This window comes from Ambystoma mexicanum, chromosome 6q (assembly GCF_040938575.1).
Source record: "Ambystoma mexicanum isolate Mex_15411 chromosome 6q, UKY_AmexF1_1, whole genome shotgun sequence".
Lineage (NCBI taxonomy): Eukaryota > Metazoa > Chordata > Amphibia > Caudata > Ambystomatidae > Ambystoma > Ambystoma mexicanum.
The window spans coordinates 653,987,375-654,013,257 of record NC_090937.1 but is presented as its reverse complement, the minus strand read 5'-3'; the positions used below and the strand labels follow the sequence as shown (position 1 = coordinate 654,013,257).

General features: G+C 48.8%; 1 protein-coding gene across 11 annotated transcripts in view; it reads left to right on the top strand.

The window, feature by feature from the left end:
* BLTP1 (bridge-like lipid transfer protein family member 1) overlaps positions 1 to 25,883 on the top strand; it is a 2,946,455-nt gene that overhangs the window by 2,512,507 nt on the left and 408,065 nt on the right. For 10 of the 11 annotated variants that reach the window (XM_069631149.1, XM_069631145.1, XM_069631146.1 and 7 more), the window contains one exon: positions 248 to 437. In XM_069631149.1, the coding sequence (XP_069487250.1) occupies positions 248 to 437 (190 nt within the window). The remainder of the gene's footprint in view (positions 1 to 247; positions 438 to 25,883) is intronic. The other variant, XM_069631148.1, reaches the window with a different exon arrangement.

Here is a 25,883-nt window from a genome sequence, read left to right as displayed (position 1 = left end):
TTACATTAATACATGTTTGAATTAATTGTACTATGATTTTGCTGAACTTCTGTTCTTTGCTGGTCATTGTATTATTGTAAGTAATGCTTTCATTTAAGTTTGTCAATTTATTAACCAAGCCGTGATTTTGATTTCTGTGAAAAGTTGGCATACAAAGTTTCACTTTTGTGAAATGCATACATTTACAGATTAATAATGTGTGGTTTTAATTCTGGTACATTCAGCCTTTGAACCTTTATTTTGACAGTTGCACTATAACTCTAAGACTTTAAAGACGGAATCACCAAATGCCTCCAGGGGATCCTCGCTACCGAGAACACTTTCCAAAGAATCCAAGCTGTATGGTATGAAAGATCCTGCCACACCTTCCCTACCTTCCACTACCCACAGCAAGACTAACACCTTATTTCCTCCCCAGCCCCCACCTATCCCATCAGGTACTTATCTTGCCTGATTAAATACTTTTCTCTTTTTCCGTCTTTGCTTGGCTGCTGAATCTTTAACCTTTTGTGATACTTAAAGATATTTACTGAAATGTTACTTTTGTTCTATACCATAACCATTTAAAGAAATGCATTGGTTGGTCAGGGTGTCATATAGTAGTATTTTTGATTGTATAAAAAGAAGAAAATGTCTGTGTGCGTTGGTCGTTGCCAGAAACTCTTTGTTTCTGTACAGTCCATGCTTTATGCTATTTGCTGTCTCAGTCTTCCTTGAAGCCTCCACCTCCACAGCCTCTTTTAGGGTTTCAACTCCTCTTTTTTTCATTCACTAACATTTCTCAAAGTTCTCTCTCTCGCTATCACTCTTTCTTTCTCTCTAGCACTCTTTAATGTACTATCTGCCCTTTTCAGGTACTTGGTACTTTGCAGGGTTCTCGGGAACCCTTTCGGGTTCTAGGTCAGTGCTCCAGATAAAATGTTGACGCAGGAGTATTTTACTCCCTATTTTTTAAAGTTGTGTGTAAAATGTTAGTTCCATCGCAACTGTAGTATTTAATACGTGACAAAAAATGTTTTAACTGTAAAACAGAAAGGTTTTTCTAATACATATTTATATGCACCAAGTTATTATGCGAAGATTAATGTTACTTCTCCAGATCAGATAATAGTAATACTGTTTCTTCCTGTGGCATTAAGTGTACTCTGGTCCAAACATATCCATGGAGCTGTGTGGTTGAAACCAGGGGTCATGCGCCTATTTGCAATTTCTTTGTAGGGATTATTTTTACTCCCTCTTTTTCTTTTTGGGAGCATTTGCCCATGTTCATGGAATAAAAGTGGCTGTTATACCTGTATGATTGTTCTAGGCACTTTACAGGTTTCTCTGTACTCTCTTTAGGTTCTAGGTACATTAAACAGTTTTTCAGTTTTTCTTGTAGGTTCTATGTGCTTTGCAGAGTTCCCAGGACCCTTTCGAGTTTATGAGCACTTTGCAGGTTCCTTGGCTCCCCTTTCGGGTCACAACCACCTTTCTGGGTTCTTAAAAGGTTCTTCTAGTATCAGCATCCCCACAGGGCAGCCAGGTACTGCGTGTCAGAGGCTGTTTGTATCAGCCTCTAAATACAGCAGCCCGAGGTCTCCTCGTCCTACTCCAGACATCAATGGCATTCCTTCCAGCAAGTTATACCCCTTTACTTCGACCTGAGTGGGAAGTAGCTTCCCTCCTCTTTCTTTCAAATTACATTGGATTTAGGGTTTCCCACTTAGCCCCTTTTGTGACATAAATGGGGATGGTCAGATGATTCAAAACTGGTCAATTATTTGCAATTTGTTGTTTACTCTAAGGGGCTTAGGTTCCATAGAGATGTAACGTGAGTGCAAGGCATAAAAGCCTTGAGTAAAGCTTTAACGCCTTATATTCTTTCCAAAGCTCATTTTCATTCATTTGTATGGTGGAGAGGTGGGGCCGAATGCAACTTGCATTTTCGCCACTCCCTTCCTCTTCACCATACAAATGCTTCAGCATTTGCACCAAGATGGATTTTCATGATAGCGCAAATACTAGAGAACCTCCCATGGGGTCCGCCTGTTTAATGCACAAGCAAAAAGCAGGTGGACCCCATAGGCATTCATTGTACACTCTCCCTGCAGCGTGTACAATTGAAATGAAACCATGTTGGGAGGGTTTCATTTCAATTGGGAACACAGCTTGTCATGATCTTTGGGCGAAATATATTCTCCCCCACCCCACTGAGGCAGATATGCATCAACACGATTTTTATATTTGGACTGATAGCCTCAGTACTTACACCAGTGTCTGGACAAAAGTTCTCAACTAGCTGCTCTCTCCAGGTTGTCAGGGAATTTAAGGTGTGTCCCTCACCAGTCTTTGGGACACCAGTCAATGGGCCTTTTCAACTAGCCTTTCCTTTTAAACAGGGCTTCCTTACCTCGAGCTCTGACCCCCCCCCCCCCCCTCTCTACTCCATCTCTGGTCGGACCTTTTGGCTTGCCCTCTACAGTTTCTGCTTTACAACAACTTCTCCTGTTTGCATTCTGTTATGTTGATTTATACCGTGCACCGCTACCACCCTGGGGCAGTCTCCGGGTGCTCTTGTGACTCTGTAAGAGAGAGGGGTGGGGAGGCTAGTTCGGATAGGGTCAGAGGATTGGTTCAGAACCAGGAGGAACGGGCGTCTGTGAGTGTTGTTTTGCATGTGGTAGTTTGTGCGAGAGGCCTCATGCAGTGTAACCGTATGGGTGAGATTCAGTGCCTCAGTGTGTGGTAGTATTTAGTGTTGGTTTTAATGTGTTGTGTGGAGTGTTTGGTAGTGCGCACTGGTTAGATAGTGTCCATAAGGGATGCAGTGACACAGGTGGCCGCAGCTGTAAGATAATCCGGTATCTTGGTGTGTAGTTGGGTTGTTGATGGTTTTATGGACTATGTGGGTGGTTCACTCTGTGTGCTTCTGCATCTAGAGATGCTGGGTGTGAACATAGTTTGATTCTGTGTTTATGTGTAGTGTGGTTAGTCCCAGGTCTGGTGTAGTGGCATCAGTTATGTTGGAGGAGCAGGAAGGGGAAATGGGGAAGTCTGTCAGTTTGTTGGAGCCTCTGTCGTGGTTCTTTGGTTGCCGCTTGGCAGTGTTTAGCCAGGTTCTTGTGGTTCTTTGTCCCATCTGGTCTCCTCTCTAGTTATTTGTCTGCGGTGATGTCGTCCCTTCTATCGTTGTCAATGTCTGCTGAATAGTCAGGTTTTGAGCAGTTTCCTGAAGGTGATGTGGTCTTCTGTGGTTCTAACTTGTTTAGGCTTGGTGTTCCACATGTTGGCAATTAGACGTAAGAATGCTGTTCCGCCGAATTTCCTTTTCTCATAGTGGTTTGCCTCTATTTTTAGGTTGTTGCTGGATCTTAGTTCCCTTCCTGGGTGATACTGGCTAATCTTGTCTTGGATGAATTCTGCTTGTTGTCTGTGCAAGGCTTTGTGGGCGATGCAGAGTGCTTTGAATATGACAACCTTGTCACTGATCCCCTGGAAGGAAGCCTCTCTTACATGGCCAGGGAAAGGCAGAAGCTACCTGACTCTGGCCCTGGGGGTGGCTATCTGCAGGACAACCACGTGGGAGAGGACAAGCTCCAGGGAGACAGAACTGAAGGGTTGTCTTGACTTGGTCTTTTCCTAACATTTAGTGACAACCATGTGCCACTGCAACATTTCTCCATGGCGTATTGTAATATAGAGACTGACTTCCCATGTTTCTCTAGCCCAGAACTTCATTTACGCCCCTCCCTCTTTTTTGTACTAAGACGTGGAGAAGGGATGAAGTAATGAGGATGGCAGGACATGGTAAGCCAATGCTGCGTTCTAGTAATTGGAAACTGCAGAGAAATACCTGGACATTTAAAAAGGACACAGGTGAGCCGAATTGGCAAGGCTGAGAGAGCCAGAGACTGGAGAGGTACCTAAACGGATGCTGACACTGTAGAGGACACCGAAGGTGAGCAGACTTCAGAGTGCAACGCAGAGGTCAACGTGCACAGTGTACAGAGGAGCCAGGTCGCGAGAATTCACTGCTTTTCTGTTTTGTACAGCCAAAGCTGCCGAACACATAGGATGGCAAAGCGGGAAACCAACAACTCACAAGGCGCACTATCAGTCAATGGACCGGGAGCGCAGGCACCAGTGAAACACGAGGAACGTTAAAGACGCTGCACAGAGCCGGTAAGCCCAGGGAGAGTCAGCAGGTTTCCGGGCTCTTCTGGGCGAATACTGTGCACCGCGTATTACACAATAGAACCCAAGTAAAGGCAGATCAAGTGTTATCTATACAAACATTGTTGAGGAAAGGTGCGTAGCAAAGACAGTGGAACTATTGCAGACATGAACATTGGAACTATTGCAGACAGAAAGCCAGTGCAGTTAATGAAAAGGGTTGCTGACCCAATATTGGAGAAGTGTTGTGAGCTGGATAAAAGAGAAACTGAACAGAGAGCGGCGGAGCCCTGGCAGGTTAGTGAACCAGGCAAACAGTGAGTCTGGGACTCGCATCCAAGCAAGAAAGTGACGATACCCTAGCAGGCGAATAAACCAGGGGTAAGAAGATAAAGGATAAAACGGGAAGCTTCATACCCCTTTTGCAGGAACAAGAAACAATACCCTGGCAGGAAAGTATTCCAGGGAAAGGAAGGAGGATGGAGAAAGTGTGTAACAGAAAAGGGAAGACTCATATCCCTTTAAGAAGTCAAGAGAACTATGTTGTGATTCAAGAGAAGTGTATACTTTTGAGGAGGCTCAAGGAAAGAGTTTTCCCCCTTGAAAAACCTGGAACCTTGATACAATATTATACAAACCATTGGAAGAAATCTAGGGGAAGGGAAGCCCCTTTCCTAGTGGAACTTTATTTTATTTTATGCACCTTAGAACTGTTATGTTTTGGAGTGTAAGGGTCAGTTTAGGATTTCGGACACAGTACTGAAAACGCTTTGTTTAACATCCTGACAGACGTTCCTTACTTTTGTTGAGGTAGGAAAACCCCTCATAGAGATAGGGATAGATAGGATTTCCCCAACCCCTTTTACTATTTTGACAATAAAAGATTATTACCAAAACTGAACATGCCACTGTGTCCGAGTCTTACTCTTGACCCCTTACAGGTTGTTGTTTTTGCAACTTTCTCGCCATAGATTTCTATAGCACACCCTTTCTTTCTGCTTGATTTGAACCATGCACTGACTTTTTGGCGTTACGTAAAGCATTCTGCTCTACTTCCCTAGCCTGTTTTGCAAATTCTTATGGGGAAACTGACTAATCCCCAATACTTTGGGCCTCATTACGGGTCCAGCGGTAACCCTGCTGGTGATACCGGCGGTTTGCCGCCAGACCCGTCAAGATTTACAGGCGCCTGATTTCCCAGTGCCACCAGGAGATTACAACCCCGGCGGCCTGGAAAGTCATAGGACTCTATGGAAATGGGGACACGGAAGCACCGGCACTGTTGCTAAGGGTGCCGGTGCTTCTGTGACCGGTCTGCCTACTGTGGCCGATGTGCCTGGCAGGATCAGACCTGTCGGGCACAGTGACTCAGGCAGGCAGACTCAGAAGGTGGTGGTCCGGAAACAAGGGTACCGGTAGGCTTACCGGCACCCTTGTTTCCGGACTGCCACTAATCTAATGAGGCCCTATGTCTCTCTTTATAAATTACTTTATTGTTACAATTGGCAACATCACCTTACAGTGAAATGCAGTTAGGATGCTGTATCCTTTTATAACCGCTTTTTCCTTACTTTCACAATGATGGCAGCTGTGATATTTTCACTGTCTGTGTTATTTTACTTGTGCACATTTGCATTTACCATAAATGGCAACTAAAGGTGACTAGCACCCTAAAATGGACGTACTGCCAGCTTTTTCGCTTGTTCTTTGGCCTTCTTCCTGCCTTCTCACATTAGGAAATGCCTTATATGGAAATCCCTTTACCGGGGAAAGCTGTGGCTTTCACGGGCTGAAGGGTTGTGCGTGTTTGTGCGTGTTTGTGCGTGTTTGTGTGTGTTTGTGTGTGTGTGTGTGTGTGTGTGTGTGTGTGTGTGTGTGCATGCCTGAGAAGGGGGCTGAGAATGTCTAGTTTCATTCCACATCGCTGGTGCCGGATTATTTTTTGCTGGGCAAGTGGCTATCCATAATTGGATAGCGACCGACTGTTAGAATGGTGTAGAGCCTTCATTGGTGGGCTTGGATGTGCTCCTAGCCTGAAGCTTGGATAAAAGGAGGGCTCATCCAACTGTTCATCAGATCACAGTTGGCGCCAAGACTTCTACGAAGAAGAGCAACCTGCTGACGACCCGTGGACGTCCCATGCAGCTGAGCAGCATCAATTCTAGTGCTGTCCCGGTGAAGCGTTCGTTGGTGCTTTGACCCCTGGACTGATGAGAACAACCAGCCTTGACCCCTGCTAGAGGATCTGTGCCTGCTGAGCCTTGGGAAGTGTCCCTGGACTAACCAATGGACTGAAAAACTCTCTCCTGGGCTACCTTGCTGCAGCCATCGCCACTCCGAGTAAAGCATTGGAACTTTACAGATCTTCAGCTTTTGCCACAAGTGTTCCTGCATTTTCAGCCATCTCACACATGGGGAAGCTGTGCTGGGCCTGCTCCTTTGTTCGCCGCTGTAGGATCACATATCGCTGCCTGACTCTGGTGACCACCACTTTAACCTGCCTTCCTGTCCTAGTGGTGTCCCATGGCTGTCTGTCCTGCAGAATTCTTCATCTTTGTTTGGCTGTTGTGACAAATCGCTGGATTTTGTCACTTCTCCCCACGGGGGAGCCTTACCCTGTGAGGCTAGGGAGGAGAGCCTGCTACACAATACCCTCTCAAGGGGTAGAGGCAAGTGGGACGTCACCAGGAGAGACTTCCTCTCTGGGAACTCCCTAAACAACATATCACTAGCACATCTTCAAAAACATCTAGTTAAAGAAGATGAGAAGAACAAACTAGAATCTGCTATTGTCAACCAAACACTCTGATTGTACCTATGAAAGAACACTTATGTGGTACTGAAACAAAAAAAACACTGGAAGAATACAGAGTACAGAGAAGAAGGACTTGGACACAACGCTGGGGAAGTCCCACGGCAGTGTCATACATCTTGGAGGCAACCACCTTGAGAGAGAATCTGCAAGTTTTGAATCAGCTGGCAGAGGAACGCTGAAGGAAACTTGGAAGCATGGCGTCTGACGAGAGAGACAAGCCTGAGTGCAGCCTCCGACATGTGGCGTCAGAAAAGAAGAGACGCAAGAGACCACGGTGAATGCAAGGCATCCTGAGCCAGAGCGAGAGATAAGTGGTGGCATGACCAGAAGCAAATCGTGGTGGACCTGGAGGTCCATGAACAACACTGACACCACTTGCATTAAGGTATCGCAGAGCGAACCGAAAGAAGAAACGAAAAGCAAGCATGATAAGTGAAGAAGAGGGACCCAGCCTGTTACAAAACCCCACAGACATTATCCCTGAACAATACAGGTAACTGGGAAGGCGGACCGAAGATAATTACTGGAACCCTCATACTCGTCGAGATAAAGTATCAAGAGTACCTGAGGGAATTGCTCCCGGGCCGCCAGCTAGATCCTGAAATAATCCTGCTTTTCCTGCATGACTGAAAGTACCCAAAGCGCCTCATGGACGTGGAAACTTCTGCTGCACACCCCTACCTGATCCCGGAGCAAATCGGTGCCGGGAGACCCACTTGGCACATCTTGCAAAACGCGAGCCCATGCGCCGCAAGACGAACAAAATGGCCGCTGCAGACCGCGGATGAGTGAAGGACGCCGCGTGCCATTGCCAAACCATGCCCGTGCGTTGGCGGCAAACTAGCGGGGTGAGAGGAGCTGGGCCGAGCTGCACAGCGATCGAAGGGAAAGGCGAACCGCCTCCAGCGTCGCTCCCGGACTGCGGGGAGCGGATCCCGCTGAGTGCCTCCCTGCCTCCTGCCTGCGGGATCCCCAGAGCTGCAAAGGTTTCCTTCCCTCCTGCGACAGATCGAGGAGCGGAGGGGAGACATCCTTGGATGTGGCCCCTGCGGCTGACGACCGCAGACACCCAATCCTGCATTATCACGATGGTGTACGTGCCCATACACTGCTTCCGCCTGCCCCGACGACAACAGACATAACGCTGTCAGGCCGCCCAGAGCCGTGGTGGCACCGCGGGCGCTCTGCTCAGGGTCGAGCGCCTGCTAGACTCCTGGGGCGGCACCAGCTCATCTCCGGGCGGCTGCCGGCGGATCAATCCTACGGGAAGGAGAAGGGGGGACGGGAGTTCAGGGTGAACCCCCTGTGCAGCACACCTATACGCTCCCCCTCCCGCGGAACGGCTCATCGCCTGAGGGCCCCACTACAAGAACTCCTTCAGTGGCCCCATCCAATCCATAAATATAGATGGGCGACACACGTGGGACACCGAAATCCTGGTGCTTTGCTACCGTGCACAGGGCCAATACGGTGCACCATCCCCGCGTAGGCAAGTAAAGTGGACCAGAAAACAAAACACTACCCATACTGTGTGGGCGCAGATCCATGAGTACTCCAGGGGATACGACAAAAGCTAAAATAAACTGACCGTTAAACCCAGCACGGAATCCAGCAGACCACACCTGGACCGCGGAGAAGATCCACACAGTGGGGCAGCTACTACCATAACGGTCACGGTCATACGACCCAGGATAGTAATCGCCCCCACCACCGGATAAGCAGGTGGATAAGCAGGCGGAAGCCGCGACAAACTGTCCACCGATTGACATCACAGACCATGCCAGCTGCTATGGGGAATGATAAAACAAAAAAATTGACAAGTCAAAGCAAAATGGACCAATTCACCACGACCATGGCGAGTACCCAATCGGAACACGAGCAACCAGATACCATGGTGGAAACAGAGAACATTATATGCCCGAAGGACATCATGGCTGCAATAACAGACTCCAGAACCTCCATGGAACAAAAAATGGACAGCATTAGTACAGACGTCTCACTCCTTCGCCATGATTTACAAAAACTGACCTCCCGCACAGGGGAAGCGGAGCAACGGATCTCTGGGACTGAGGACGGACTGCGCACTATGGAACAAAGGATGGCTGGGGTTGTGACACGTCTGAAAACACTGGAGGAGAGGGCAGAAGACAGTGAAGGGAGATCAAGACGTAATAACGTCCGCATCCTGGGTGTACCGGAAAAAACAGAAGGCCTTTCCATGGAGCTGTTCCTTGAACAATGGATAACCGATATGTTTGAGCCCCAGACATTCTCGAAGTTCTTCTCAATTGAGCGCGCACACCGGGTGCCCACTGGAAGACCGATACCCGGAGCATCTCCACGCACCATAATTGCAAAACTGTTGAATTATAGAGATAGAGATGCATTGCTCCAGATGGCACGGGCCAAGGGCACACTGACCTTCAATGGGTCCAGAGTGACATTCTTCCCTGACTACACAAGGGAGGTGCAGAAGGCCAAGCAGTCGCTCGATCAGCTCAAAAGACAACTCCAGACCCTACACGTGAAATATGGCTTACTATTTCCGGCCCAGCTCAAGATCTATCATGGAGGAACAACGATGCACTTCACTGACCCAAAAGAAGCGTGGAACTGGGCCGAGAAACACATTGAAGGCGACTGGAGACAAGGGAGCAACAGGAACCGACATGAACCACCAGACAGAAGGCGCCCGGCCCCACAACCTCCGATGCAGGAACCACCACAACAAGAGGAAATGGGCTGAAACAGTAACACTAACAAGGAGTACTACCCCGCCGCGACCCAATTAATTGGTTATCATACCACCTCTGCATAAGTGTGGCGGGCGGCCCGTGAGGCGCGGATGCACTCATTGTAACGGCCAACGCCATGCCCTCGACTTGAGACTTGAGACACCAGACCCGCTAAGGAGCAGTAAGTCGGGGAGAAGGTGTAAACAGTTCATACTAAGTTAATCTGGCGACATAGTTGTTAGGCGCCAGTAGTGTTAGGGCGACAGATACTTCATGTTGGGGAGGAGTATGGGGAGGGGTGATAAGAATTTGTTTTATGTTAGTTACCTCCCAGGAGGTCATACTATTTATAATGTTAAGAATCACACCGTCTCTAGCACACTCATTGTCGCACTACTATTGCTAGCAGCCCACGTAACACAAATGGATGAGCATGTCTCGATGGGAAACCAACCTATTCTTAATCATGGCAAACATTACCAAAGTGCGAAACTACACAGCACCCTCAATAACCCGACGCATACAGTTGTCATCCACACACGTTTCAAATGGCGGGAGTTACTAACGTGAACAAAAACAGAACAATCCGAGTGTTGACGTGGAATGTGAATGGGCTCGGCAACTGTATTAAAAGACGAGTAGTACTACAATCATTGAACAGACACTCCCTAGATGTGGCATTCCTCACGGAGATACATCTAGCCGGCACCAATTGCACATTCTTCAGGCGCACCAACTACAGACTAGCATTCCACGCCGGTTTTACCATGGGGTCACGAGGGGTACTAATCCTAGTACACAAAAGACTCCCCTTTGTGCCCACGTCCATTACACAAGACACGGGAGGGAGGTTTGTGCTCATGACAGGAACACTCTGGGAACGCTCTGTAACCATGCTAGCTGTATATGCACCTCCCAACCCCCCTGACCAGTGACATCACGCCCCTAATTATGAATAACCTCGCAGACCTTACACTAATTGGGGGAGACTTCAATGAAGTAATGAATGTAGACCTTGATTGAACACATATAAGATCCAGAAACCCGAACACATGCACCAAACTTGCCACATTCACTGACGCATTGGGGCTGCGAGACGTGTGGAGGATGCTACACCCTGACACAAGGGAATACTCATACCACTCCGGAGCACACGCCTCGCTGTCTAGGTTGGACTATTTTCTATTGCCACTAAATAACATGCATGAGGCATGTGCGGCACAATTTCTCCCCACAGGTATATCGGACCATTCCCCGCTCATAATAACAATCAAAACCAACAGATCGATTCCCCCCACTAGCTGGCGATTGAACAGCTACTACCTAGGCTTCCCAGAACTAGTTGAACACGTCCAAAAGACCACTGAGGAATATTTTGAGATGAATACCGTCTCAGTAGACAGCCCGGTAAAATTATGGGAGGCTTTCAAGACAGTGCTCAGAGGGGAAATAATAGCCTGGACCACAGCCCATAAGAAAAAACAGCTAGAAGCAATACGTGATGCCGAAGCGAAAGTGCAAAAAGCAGAGGCTGATCACCTAACCCATGACAAACTGGAAACACATCGCGCACTACAATTAGCGCAGACACAACTTCATCACATAGCCCTAGACAATGCAAAGCAGGCACATACTGCGATGCGAGCAAAGATATATGAAACAGGGGACAAAGCCGGGAAGATACTGGCATGGCTAGAACGAAGAGACCTAGGTCTCAACCAAGTCAGGCAGCTGACAACAGAAGATTCGGAAACATTAGTGACAGACCTAGATATAGCAGAAAGTTTTGCAAAATACTACGCGAAGTTATATATGGCACCAACCTCACCACCTGTAATGGACATCCTGAAAGAGATTACGCTCCCTACTCTAAACACAGAACAGTCTAATCTACTAGAACAAGTAATCACTGAGGAAGAGCTAACCCAAGCCATGTTAGAACTCCAATCGGGCAAGACCCCAGGCCGGAACGGCTTCCCCATCGAATTATGGGAAAAAATAGGCGTGAATGTAATTTCTCCACACTTCGCTTACTACAACACTCACACTCACAGGGCTGTCTCCCCCCAGACCTAAGGAAAGCCACAATAATAGTTCTGCCCAAAGCAGATAAGCCGCCCGATAAATTTAGCTCCTACAGGCCCATCTCTCTTATAAATTGCGAGGTCAAAATACTGCAAAGGTACTAGCCAACCACCTGCAACAAGTCACACACACACTGATACATGCAGACCAGTGTGGATTCATGCCACAGAGGTCCATTAGGCAGAACATATATAGGTTACACACAGCACTGGAAAAACTACCTGAGATACAGGACCCCCTGGCTCTACTTGCCATACACTTCGAAAAAGCTTTCGACTCTGCCTACTGGGAGGCAGTATGGGTTATTATGCAGCGCATGGGCATAGGACCGTACTTTATGAGCTGGGTCAAACTGCTATACAACCGCCCAGAAGCAGCTACAAAGGTAAACGGACATGTTTCGAATCCTTTCCAGCTAGGCAAAGGCACGAGACAGGGCTGCCCTTTATCAGCCCAAATCTTTGCAATAGCAATTGAGCCCTTAGCAATTCTATTGGGCGCCACACGAACATGGAGCGGCTTCAGGTGGTCAGATGAGTGAGAGGACAGAGTGTCTTATATGCAGATGATCTGTTGGTATACCTGAAAGACCCACGCGAATCCTGCCCCATAGTGACGCGATTATTAATAAGATACGGCACGTTTAGTGGCCTCCGCGTCAAATGGACTAAACCCATACTATTCCCACTGAAGCAAATAGATAACGCGGTGCCGGACGAGTGTCCATACTGTTTGGAAAAGGAGCAGTTCAGATACCTAGGCATCCAAATTACGAATAACCTAACAGACTATGTGCCCAAGAACCTACACCCAATAACGACGAGATTCAAGGAAGACGTCCGTCACTGGATGTCCTTGCCACTAACACTATTGGGTAGAGCTGCACTCTTTAAGATGATGGCGCTCCCCCGCTTTATCTACATACTTCAAAATGCTCCACTACCTATAGCGCCCAGCGAATTCCATAAAATAGATCAGACGCTTAGAAAATTGCTATGGAACGGAGGTCACCCTCGCTTAGCACTAGCCACAATACAAAGATCTGTATGGGAAGGTGGAATCGGACTCCCCCGATTGCAAACCTACTACTGGGCCAGTCAAATGGCAATAGTGAATGATAGACTTCATGAGGACACAACACTACCACACAACAGAGAACAAGATCCCAACCAATATGAAAGATCCGTTATAAGGCACCTTTACCGTAAAAAAGACAGATCTGCTGCCCCGTCTATGATGACGCACATGTCCCTAATATGGACAGACACCCACAAATACTTAGGCTGGGACAAAAAGTTAACTCCAGCACAACTGCTGTGGAATAACAAACTACTCCCGGAAGTGAACAAATTACCAAAATGGCACTCCTGGACCCAACTAGGCATTACCAAAATTGGGGACGTAGTGAGAGGAAGCAAAATAATACCATTTACAGAATTAAGCACTACCTTTGCACTTCCAACAAATGAGCAGTATCACTACACACAACTGAAGCATGCACTACAGATTCATCTTCCTGAAATGATTGATATGCCTGATTATAGTGCCATAACATCCTTTGCCACCGGGGGGCTGTCGAGTCTGAAAGCCAAATGGGATGGGGACGTGGGTGACATAGTTCCAGAAGAATGGGTAACTGCCCTGATGTTCCCCAGAGAAACGGCGATTTCCTCCAGGCTCAGACTGATCCAATTAAAAATATTGCATAGAATATATTACCCGAGGGTAGCACTATTCAAATGGGGCAAGACCACCATTCCATCCTGCTTGAGATGCAAACGAGAAGAAGGCTCGTATTACCACATACTATGGGAATGTACCATAATCCAACAATACTGGCAGCAGTGCTGCGATGATCTCTCAAGGGTATTGGGCAAAACGATTCATAGAAGTGCAAAACAGCTACTGTTGGGGATAGAAGATGAGGTTGAACTGTCACGCTACGAAAAACTGCTCTTATCTACTACCACTGCGATTATCAAGAGGAATATAGCACAACTCTGGGGCTCTGAAACGGCACCAGGCTATGAGCAGTGGACCACGAATGTGGACATTTGTATTGCAATGGAGAAAAGAGTCTACACGGCTAGGGGATGCCCTGAGAAAGGCCCTAAAATTTGGCAAAAGTGGGAAGACGCACACTGAGAAGTAGCCCCCGCCAAGAATCGGGCTACCATCCTAAGACATGTACAGAAACCTAAAACTACGTGATACTAGCGTAGCAAATGTAATTAGATGTGTTAAGAGACTCTGCTGAAGTGGATACACGGTGTGAAGTTGTTGTTGGGTGGGAAAGGGAAATAACCGTTACCGTAAAAAACAAAATAAAAAAAAAAAAGAGTACCTGAGGGAGAGTGAGAATCCTTACTGGAACAGTCATACTCGTACCAGTCGAGACAAAGTATCAAGTGTACCTAAGGAGAGTGAAAATCTTAACTGGAACCCTCAAACTTATCCCAGTTAAGATAAAGAATGGACATTGAGTAAAGGGAAAATCTTAAATCAGAATAAAGAGGAAGGAAAGGGATAATCGTAACTAGACTAACACAAGAAGAGAACAAGAAGGAAATTAAGAATAATCGTGTGAAAGAGATGGTTGAGTACCTAAAGAACCCAGTATCAGAACTATGTGATTTGATAAAAGTAGTTACCATGAACTACCTAAGGATACATTATGAACTGAACTTGGTGAAAAACCATCTCACATGAGAAGGGAGTCATTCTCCTGTGCTTTTGTTATTCTAACAGTGATAGGGTTCGGATAGGTTAGTTCGGACAGTGGACTGAACTTGATTTGCACGCTCACTGACAAGCACCTTAGTTAACTTTGTTAGGTAGGGAACACCCTTAAGATAGGGAAAGATAGGAGTTTTAATCTCTCAGTTAATAAACATCAGCAGTGTGATGGAAAATCAGAGTGTGTGTTCTTCTGACCTGCCACAGTGTTCTGCTGGAAGCTGTCAGGAACCGATTCCTACGTACTGTGACCGACCAAAACTAAATCCCATGAAACAAAGTATCTATTCTGTTCAAACGACACCGGCGAAAGGAACCAAGACAGAAGAACAAGCATGCAACAGATTCTGGATCTCAGCAAGTGATCTCCAGTGAACTCTGAGCCAGAGGAGAACTCTACAAAATGTTTGCTTCCTCCCCTGCCTCCCATAGGGTATCAAGGGCATAAAGTCCTGACCCTAACTCGTTCTAGCTTAACCTTTGGTGGTGCAACCTGGATTAAGGATCGTTCCCTAGGCCTATTCTATTGTGTTGGAATTTAATGTATTTCTGATGTCATGAACCCTGTTGGACCCCACACTTGATGAGACTAGGGTTGGCACATGAGGATTCCGAAAAAACCTTCATCACTCTATCCTGTAGGTAGGAAGTTATCCAAGCACAGGCCCTCAGGGAGAAGTTAGCTGTGGTGGAGAGGTGGTGGCAGAGAGTTTTGTGATCCACCAGATCAAAGGCAGCAGAGAGCTCCAGGAGAAGAAGGAGCGCAGGTTTGCCTGCGTCTCTCAGGTCGTCCATTTGATTTTTTTAAATCAAGCAGGGCCTTTTCAGTGCCATGCCTAGATCGGAAGCCGAACTGCCGGAGACCCAGAAGGTGGTTATCCTCGCTTTGTCCAGAAATTTTAGTAGAAAAGGCACAGTCGTAATAGGCCTGTAGTTCCCAGGGACCGATGGGTCAAGGGTGGGTTTTTTTTAAAGAGCGGATGGACCCACGCTTCCTTGAGTGTCATTGGGACAAGGCCCGTCTGAAGGAAGAGTTGATGAAGGCAGTGATAAATGGGATAAGGGACGGACACAGTCTTTAATGACCTGAGCCGGACAGGCATCCCCTTTACAGTTAGAAGGTTTGATGGATTTGAGAAGGGCACTGACCTCAGATTCACTCATATCCTTGAACTCAAACACTGGGGATGGGTTCGAGGAGGTGGCTGGAGGAGCGGTGTTGTGAAATTTGGCTAGTAGGTCAGAGAGGGCTTTTTAGTGGTTAAGTATTTTGGTGTGCAGACTTTCTAGCTTGTTCAGCATGGCCGATTGAATTTTGTTGCACCATGTCGTATCCTTTAGCATAGTAGGGGGTTCGGGGTGCAGGAGACTCAAGCTCCCTAAAGATGGAGAAGATTTCCTTTGTCACCGATTTGCTATTTTCAATTCTGGTGTTGAAAGAGGCAGCTTTGGCCTGAATGATGGCAGTTTTGTGGTCTTTAGAGATAGCCTTAAAAGCTGCTTTAGAGGCATCATTAGGGTGGTTTTTCCAGGTAGCAAGCGCCGCCCTTTCCTTAGCACGGAAGTCCAGTAACTCTTGGGAGAACCATGTGTTGGAATGTTTGGCTTTATTTGCTTTTTTGAGTGAAAGCGGTGCAACTTTGTCAACAGCTTGGGTGTGATAACCCGATTAAATGCTGATCCAAGAAGCTCTGGGTCATTCGGAAAAGGAGGCAGGAGGGCAGGCACTGCAAGGAGGGACAAGATATTCTCCATAGTCAGCTTACAAGAGCTTCTCGAGAGAGCAGCAGGGAGTGGAATAGTAACTTTAGGAGGCCCCTTAGAAGTAGTGATGTCAAATTTAATGCAGTAATGGTCGGACCAGGGAATGGGAGCCATCTCGGAGACCAGGAGTGAGTAGTTATGAGAGGACACCCAGTGAAGCATGCAGCCTTTCTCATGGGTAGGCCGAGAGACAACTTGAGTGAATCCCAGGGTGGAGAGGGCTTTCTGTAGAGTGGAGGCATTCACTTTGTTAGGGTCATTGAGTCCTAAATTGAGGTCTCCAAGGAGGAAGATTTTGGATGATTTCTTAAGATTGTCTGAGAGGGCATTTATTCAGGAGTCATGGAAGTCTGTGGCAGGGCCTGGCGGGCAGTAAACGAGATGAAGGGCTATAGTGTAGTTAGGGGAGAGCTTTAGTTTGAGTGGGAGGTAGTCAGAGTTTTGGCCCAGTTCGCCAGTGATCCTTCTGATGGTGAAAGTATCTTTGGCTGTGACAGCGACGCCTCCCCCTCTCTGACCTACCCGGTCTTGCCTATAAATAGTGTATCCTCAAGGGACGGCAAGGGAGAGTGTAGGACCAGAGGTGTCTTTCAACCAGGTCTCACAGAGAAAGAGGAGGTCGAGATTGTCCTTGATGATGAGGTCATGTACATCCAGGGAGTATGCTGGCAGGGAGTGTGAGTTGACGAGAGCACATTTGAGGGGGGGCATCCTGTACTGGAGGTGATGATGACATAGTGCCCACTTGGTAGGCGGCCTGGCTAAGCCTAAGTGCGGAGGGTGTAAAGGCTTGTTGGTTGGATCAATGTGAGGCGTAAGTGGCCTGAACGCAAAGCTAGGCAGAACATTGCTGACAGAAGGACGTGAGGGAGGGTGAGCACCAAGTATAGGAACATTACTGGGCTCATCATTGGAATCAACATGCAGTACAGTGGGGTGTGCATCAAGTATAGGAACATTGCTGGGCACATCATTGGAATCAACAGGCAGTACAGTGGGGTGTGCATCAAGTATAGGAACATTGCTGGGCACATCATTGGAATCAACAGGCAGTACAGTGGGGTGTGCACCAGGTGAAGAAAGTATCTGTGGCATGACAAGTTCCTAGAAGCTTGTAGGAGAGGATTGGGCGGACCAGGCTATGCTTCCCATGATGCTCCCGGGTCTTGCAACATGAAGCAAGTGGCAGTACCCAGCCCCCTTGGTCACCACATTATTAACCCTCAGAGCATGGCACTGCACATCATCACAATAGGCAGTTTCTGTTTATGTGGGGATTATTACATAGGGATGCTTAATGCACTTTACTCCTGCTCCCAGACAATCCACTTAGAAGCATATTAATCCTTATTTTGTGATATGTTTTTATATCCCTCACTGAAAAATCATCTTGCAAGACCATGAATTCAGGTATGTCTGCCTTCGGATTTCTCAACTGCAAATCATCTTTGTGAATCCATTTGCAAAACCGTTAGTTCATGTTTTGTGATATCATCATATCCGCAACTGAAAATTCTCGCCACGTATTTTGCTACCTGTGTGGCAGCCTCCATATTTTGTTTTTACTGGTTTAGAACAGTATAGGTCCTTGAGCTATTCCTCTCACATCCTATGGGGGATGGCCTGGGCTGAACGGAAGTTCATAGGGCCAACCCGAATGATTGGCCACCTGACCTTTTTGTCCCTAGCCCCCTCTTGTGATTGATGGGTGGGCTTTATCTAGCCACTGAATAGAGGTATATAAAGGAAACCCGGGCACTCTTGTTGCTGGGTTTTCAGAAGTATCAAGGATGTCCCTCTGTTACCTGTCATCATTGTATTTTTATGCGCTCATCTGTCCCTCCTGGCACGATGTTCTGGTCGGTTATATCTCCGGTTGGGGTTTTCTGCTGCTAGAAGTCCATCTCTGGCTTCCTCTGTCTTCCTGCTGACTGCACTGATGTGTTGAGTCCGGCCTTCCATGCTGGGATCTCCAGGCCATTTTACCAGGGTGGTAGGACACACTACCCCACCACATCAGCTCCTTGGACCGTCCTTGGTCACCTCCACTGTAGTCTCCATCGAGGGACTGTATTCTGTGACTGGGGACACACTCCTTTCTCTTTACGAATCGCCAGAAGCTGGTTGCAGGGTTCCCCGTATTCTTCTTGTCTTCATCACCTCTTTTTGCGCTGCTAGCTTGAGGGGCTACAACATGGAAATGCTTTGATCTTCTTTTTTGGTCATCAGGCTCAAGCCCCAGTGCACCGGATCCTTTAAACTGCACCTAGAAAAGACGGTTCTTTGTGTTATTTCAGCATTTTGAAGGCTAAATGATTTATTTTGTTCGGTTTTGTGTGGCCTTCAAAATGACAAAATATCACATTCTGAACCCCACCAGCCCACACCCTCTCCCACGCTGTCAGGATTTCTAGGAAATTGTGGGGTATCACTCGCCAAACTCCCCTTCTATCCTCCACCACCCACCTTCACAGACCAAAACATTCCCCCTCGTCCCTCACCACTTACACAGACACACTTTTACCCGCTCCCCCAACCCCTCCTTCTCCAGCATGGGGTCTGGCATGGATTCACATGCTCATGAATATTCCCCGTCGTCAGGCTGGGAATCCTCGGTAAAGAAAAAATCAATATCAATTTTGTTTCTGATCTGTCTTTCTTAGTAGTAACCAATCGCTGATCTCTGGGTCATACTGCCCCCAGCCAATGACTACCCTCTCGCTAAGCCCCTCCCCTGGCAGCCATCCTCAGATTTTTACCGCACGTTCAAGTGTTGGGAGTCCTTGTGCTTAGCTCTCGAGCTTTTACTGCATTTTTGTGCTTTTTCAGGAGATTTTCTCAATTTTTCGGTTTAATCGAGCCTCAAGCTCCACCGTTTCCACTTCCGATAACGGGGACCTGTTTCGGAATTCTTCTACGCCCCTCAAGGGTGAAGTTTTCGTCGAGTTACACTTCTTGGAGGTTCGAGAAGATCTGAGGCCTACCTCAACGGACATGGCCCAGGACAAGGGAAGCTCGACTCCCGGATCCAAGCTGTTCAGGAGCTGCCCGGGCTGCGGATTGCAAAATGTTTTCAAGGAGGACGAGCATTCGAGATGACTCTACTTCCTTCATGAGGACAAGACGCACGTGGAAAAGGACTATGCATTCTGCAAGAACCTGCAAGAACCTGTCGGAAAGGGCCAAGAAAGATCGTCGTTCCCGCCTCGCCGCCTGGCTGGAGAAGGGCACAGCAGGTGAGAAGGCGAAGAAAAAGTCTGAGCGGTCTTCTAGTTTCTGTGAGGGCGCCCCGGCGACAGGGGACCAACAGAAGGCCAAGCACCGCGAGTCTGCGGGCACCGGAAGCGCTGAAAGGTCGGGCTCTTAGGCTGCCAAGCAGGGCGCGACTTCCCCGGCACCTGAAGAACCCTTCCACGACACCTGCCAAGAGGGACAGGTACGAGAAGAAGTACTGGGTCACCGACGCCGCCCCCTTGGGCCTCACGGCCCAGCCTACGCCGGATTCGGTCGTCTCGGCAGCGGCCAAGAAGGCGGCGGCAGGTGCGGCGGCTTCAACTTCCACTTCCCCGCCAGACAGCGAGGGCAAGAAGTTGGACTCCATGGGACGACGAGTCATCTCGTCGGCGGTGACGACGATTAAGGCGGCCAATGCCTTAGCGATTGTGGCCCGTTAAAACGGGGAGCTCTGGTTCAAGATAGCTCCCCTGCTAGACTTCCTACCGGACGACAAGAGGACGGAGGCCCTACAGATTCTGCAGGAAGGTGAGGTGGCGTCAGATCACGCCATTACGGTGGCAACGGACATTGCCGATACCGTATTTCGCCAGCTGGGCAACGGGGTTTGCCTTTGACGAAGAGGATGGCTCAGGGCTATGGACTTTCGCCAGGATGTCCAGACCAGAGTGTTGGATATGCTGTTCGACGGCAACAACCTGTTTGGGAAGACGGTGGATGAGTCCCTCCAGGCCATCAAGACCGACGTAGAGACAGCCCGAGCCATAGGAGTCCCTCAGCAACGGCGGCCGTTTCGGAGCTCCGGAGGCAGACAGGGAGCCTCCAAGGGATCCAGTGGTGGCTCTTCTATGTACCGCCAGGCGGCCCGCTCCCCATCCCAGGAGGCTTACAGAGGCCGCGGCAAGCAAGGAGGGTCTTGCCGCCGTCATCAAGGAGGCCAAGGCAGCAAGGCCTCTTCCAAGCAGGACTAAACCGGCCGTTGCGTCGGGCTCCCACCGAAGCACCCCGGTGGGAGGCCATCTGACGAAGTTCCTCAGCGTGTGGGAGTCCATCTCCACCGACCGTTGGGTGCTGGACACCCTGGCCCGCGGACACTCACTAGAATATCAAAAGAAGTGTCCTCGCATTCCTCCCGTGGCCAGGAAGGAGAATCACGTCCCTCAACTGCTGTTGGAGGTAAGGGCGATGCTCAAGAAAGGTGCCATCGAGCTTGTCCCCAAAAAGCTCTGGGGCTCTGGAGTATACTCAAGGTGCTTCCTCATCAGATAGAAGACAGGCGGTTGGCACCCCATCCTGGACCTGCGTCGGTTAAACAAGTACATCAAGGCACAGAAATTCAGGATGGTCACCCTCCAGCACGTGTTGGGACAGCTGGAGGAGGGAGACTTCCTATCGTCGTTGGACCTGGAGGATGCTTACTTCCACATCCCCATTCTAAAAGGACACAGACAGTTCCTCAGATTCGTAGTCCAGGGGCGTCACTACCAATTCAGAGCCTTGCCGTTCGGATTAAAGTCGGCACCCAGGGTGTTCACCAAGTGCCTCGCTCCAGTGGCGGCGCGGCTGCGCCTGCAGGGGATCCACGTCTACCCATACCTGGACGACTGGCTAATCCGTGCAAGGTCAAGGGAACTCGCCGTCGAACACACAGCGAGGACCGTCCGCCTGCTCAGGGAACTGGGATTCGCCATCAACTACCCCAAATCCCACCTGGTTCCGTCGCAGGTAGCACTGTTTCTGGGAGCGAAGCTCGATACAGTGGAGCGATTGGCATCTCCGTCGGAAGAAAGGACGAAGGCCATTTTGGGCAAGGTGTAGCGTCTGTTAGCCACGGATTGGCCAGGGTGAGGTCCATCAAGTCCCTCCTCGGGATGATGTCCTCATGCATCTACCTTGTGCCCCTTTGCAGACTTTGGATGCGTCCGCTACAAGAGTTCCTCGACGCCCGCTGGATTCAAGCGGCGGGCAGCTTCGAAGACAGGATCCCGCTTGACGAGGAGTTCCGTCGGGCGATTCTATGGTGGGGTACCCATGCGCACCTCACGGCAGGCACAAACTTTCAGACCCCGGCGTATCAGGAGACGATGAAGACGGACGCCTCCCTGGAGGGATGGGGGGCCCACACTGGAGATCTCCACGCCAGAGGCCTCTGGCTCACAGAGGAGAGGTCTCTCCACATCAACATCCTGGAGCTACGAGCCGTGTTCGGGGCGCTCAAATCGTTCCTTCCGTCCCTCAAGGACAAAGTGGTGAGGTTCTTCACCGACAACACCACCATGATGTTCTACATCCGGAAGCAGGGAGGCACCAGATCCCCAGCCCTATCCAAGAAGGCTCAGGATCTGTGGCACTGGGCTGTCGCCCAGGCGATGTTTCTGGTTCCCTTACACTTGGCAGGAATAAAAAACACCATCGGCGACTCACTCAGCAGGGAGCTGCGCTCGTGCCACGAGTGGGAACTACGCCAGGACCAGGTGGATCGGCTCTTGCAACGATGGGGCAAACCCCAGATCGACCTGTTCGCGACGGCGACGAACTCCAAGTGCCAGAGGTTCGGCAGCAGGTTCACACAGCCGAGGAGCATGGGCTATGCTTTCTCATTCCCCTGGGACGGCCTGTTCCTGTACGCGTTCCCTCCGTTGCCGCTGCTGCTCCGTCTCATCAACCAGCTCAAGAGGTCCAGGTGCAGGATGATCCTCGTCGCACCGGCGTGGCTGAGACAGATCTGGTTCCCGGACCTTCTGGACATGTCAGCGTCCCCACCTATCAAGCTGGCGACGGACGCGGATCTCCTCTTCAGAGAAGGAGGTGCCATTCTTCATCACGACCCAGAGTCACTGAACTTGCAGGCTTGGCTCCTGCAGCACTAGAGTTTGGAGGATACAATATCCCGGCTGACTGCAGAGGGGTTCTTGCAAAAGCCAGGGCGTCCTCAACTCTCAAGTGCTATGGACATAAGTGGAAGAGGTTCTCTGTCTGGTGCAGCGCACAGAAGATTAACTCTCTGCAGATTACGGCCCCTCAAGTATTGCTGCATCTACTGTCGCTGGCCAAAGCTGGACTGGCTCACGCCTCCATCCATCTCCCGATACACCAGAACTACAGGACGGGCGTCCTTGTGGTCTCATCACCTGGTGAAGGAATTTATGAAGGGACTATTCCAATTGTTCCCGCCGGTGAAGGCCCCTGCCCTGGCGTGGGAGCTCAACGTGGTGCTGACCAGGCTCATGGGGGCCCCATTCGAGCCTATGCATTCGGCGCCGTTGAAGTTCCTGTCGTGGAAGACAGCCTTTCTCGTGGCCATCACCTCCGCACGACGAGTGGGAGAGAGATCCAGGCCCTATCTTGCAAGCCTCCATACTTGACTTTTCACGACACGAGGGTGGTGCTGAGGACGCACCCCTCCTTTATGCCCAAGGTTCCGTCAGACTTCCACCTCAACGAGCCCTTGGTGTTGCCAGTTTTCTTCCCGTCGCCTTCATCGCAGGCCGAGAGGACTCTGCACTCACTGGATGTAGATAGAGCGCTGAAGTTCTACGTGGACCGCACAAAGAGTTTTCGGAAGACATCACAGCTGTTTGTGAACTTTGGACCTGTGAATAAAGGGAAGGCTCTCTCGAAGGCTTCCATTTCCAGATGGCTCTCCGGCTGCATCATGCACTGTCACCGGTTGGCAAACCGACCGCTGCCCGGCCGTCCAAGAGCCCATTCGACCAGAGCGATCGCTGTTACCACGGCGTTCCTGTCTGGTATGCCCATGCTGGACATCTGCAGGGCTGCTACGTGGAGGTCGACGCACACCTTCACAAGATTCTACTGCGTCGATCGGGACTCCAGGGAGGAGTCCAGGGTCGGCCAAGCAGTGCTGCGCAACCTGTTGGCTTAAGGTGAGCCTGGTGAGGAGGTAAGAGATGCTTAATGTTGAGTTGTTGTATTGCTTAATGTTAAGCCTGTTGCCACCTCCCGTGGTTGTGCATGTGTATACTGCTATGTATTCTTACATTCATGAGCATGTGAATCCATGCCAGACCCCATGCTGTAGAAGGAACAAGTTACTTACCTGTAACTGTTGTTCTCCAGCATGGGTCTGGCATGGATTCACATGCGAACCCTCCCTCCTTCCCCTCTGCGGCTCTTCACTTGGTCATACTGCCACTTACTTGCTACCAAATCTGAGGATGGCTGCCAGGGGAGGGGCTTAGGGAGAGGGCAGTCATTGGCTGGGGGCAGTATGACCCAGAGATCAGTGATTGGTTACTGCTAAGAAAGACAGATCAGAAACAAAACTGATACTGATTTTTTCTTTACCAAGGATTCCCAGCCTGACCACGGGGAATATTCATGAGCATGTGAATCCATGCCAGACCCATGCTGGAGAACAACAGTTACAGGTAAGTAACTTGTTCCATTCCTCACTACAAACATTCCCTCTTCTCTCCCACACAGACACTGACTCATAAACACACACGCACACACTCATCAAAACACTTGCCTTACTCCCGTGACATCCCTCGTCTGCCCGTGCCTGGCCCTTGTGTGCGCCAGTGGTGTGAGCTTGACAAAGGCCTTCTTAGAGCGGTCTCTGAGCAGTCTTTCTTAATCGATAGTTTTTTTCTTTCAAGACAAAAAATAAATCTTTTCACTCCACACGAAAAGACACCCTGTTATTATTGGGTTGATTCACCTCTTTTGAACAATCTTTCTCAAAAGCAACTTACCTTCGGGTCCTTGGGTGGGCACTTATTTTTGATACCCACCCTCTGGGGTCCATCTGATCTGGTGTAAAGTCTTTACGGAATCAAGTCTTAATTGAATTTCTCATTGGTTAACATCAGGGTCTTCCTGCTGTGCTGGAACTCCTCCTGGGGCTTCTGTTTCTAAAACCGACTTCTGTATCTCTTCATTAGGGTCTCCTATGGCCCTCCCTGAAGTTATGTTCTGCTTAATCCACACCTGTTAGGTTACAACTGAGACAAACTTTCATTTTGCCCATGCATGCAGCTCTCTGCCTCACTGTGTCCCGTTTCATCCCATGGAACGTTTGATTCACCTTGAAACTCACCTTGAAACTACCCAAAAATGACTTTGGGGGTACTTACCTGTCCCTGAACTTTATTTCCTGTACTCATCTAGAGTTTAGGGAGTTCTAGGCCAAGAACTGGATTTTTAGTGCCTACCTTTTTAACTTTGATGTGTGCATTATATCCTGCAGAGCCAGAATTACTGTAGATTGTTGATATCGGCCTTAATGACCTTTGTGACTAACTTTCCTGTGTGGCAAAATGTCTGGTTCCTTTTTCTTCCCAAGCATTTGTCTTTGCATTATGTGCCTACCACCAGGTATTGGACCTGCAGTATACAAAAAAGTGGGTTGTGGTTTGTTGGACAAAGTACTATATGTTGTGCAGGCACTAGGAATGTTTAACTGTTTGTTAGAATGTCTGGTTCCCTTGCCCCCTCCAACCACTGTATGCTGTGTGCTTCTGTTTAGATAGCAGGCCCACATTTAAATATAGGGTTGAAGAGAGCTCTTAAAGACATTTTCTTTTTTTGTAATATAGTGTGTATTTTTATACATATTATGAACATGTACCTGTTTTAACTGATGGGGTTCTTTCTATATGTTTAGCATAATATAGGGGTATTTCTTCAGTTTATCAGTGTCGTGTATTTTCTATGAATAAGGTTGTGGACTAATTGTGCCTTTGTATTAGCCTGTTAGCCCATTCTTGCGAATTGAGCCTGGTGGCTCTCCCACTTTACCTACCTTTAAGAGAGGCTTTGCTTTCATTTTGGATGGTTGCTTTTGCCCTACCCCACTGTTAGTGGTTATACAGCCCCCAAAAGGGGTTGTCCCAAAACTTCCTTAACAAAGACATTTGGTCCAATAAGTTCATGTATAAGCTACATGGTTCAGAACAGAGTGAGTATGAAAGGTTGAAGTCTCTCTTTTTGAGGTTTACGGAAATAATCGGTATTAGCCAAGTTGTTTGTTTATAATTGATCAAATGGTACATTTGACCAAATTCGGCCAGTACCATTCGATCGAAAATATAAAACATTAAAAAAATCGGTTGCTGAGGTGTCCCCCGCTTCCCATGTTTGGTATTTTTGGCCTTAGGGGCTTGCAGGGGTGTCCCCCGCTTCCTCAACATGGGAGGCGGGAGACCAAAAAAAAAGAAAAGGAGGCCCTGCAGCGCCTGATCAAACACACGTTAGAGGGACAGATCTGACGCTGCAGAGGATGTGGAGGCGAGCAAACAGGCAAGTAGGGGTGGGTGGGTTGGGAGCGGCTGCATTTCGGAATCATATTTATTATAGTTGTTTGTTAGTCTGATAGTTGTTCTAATGCGAGCAGA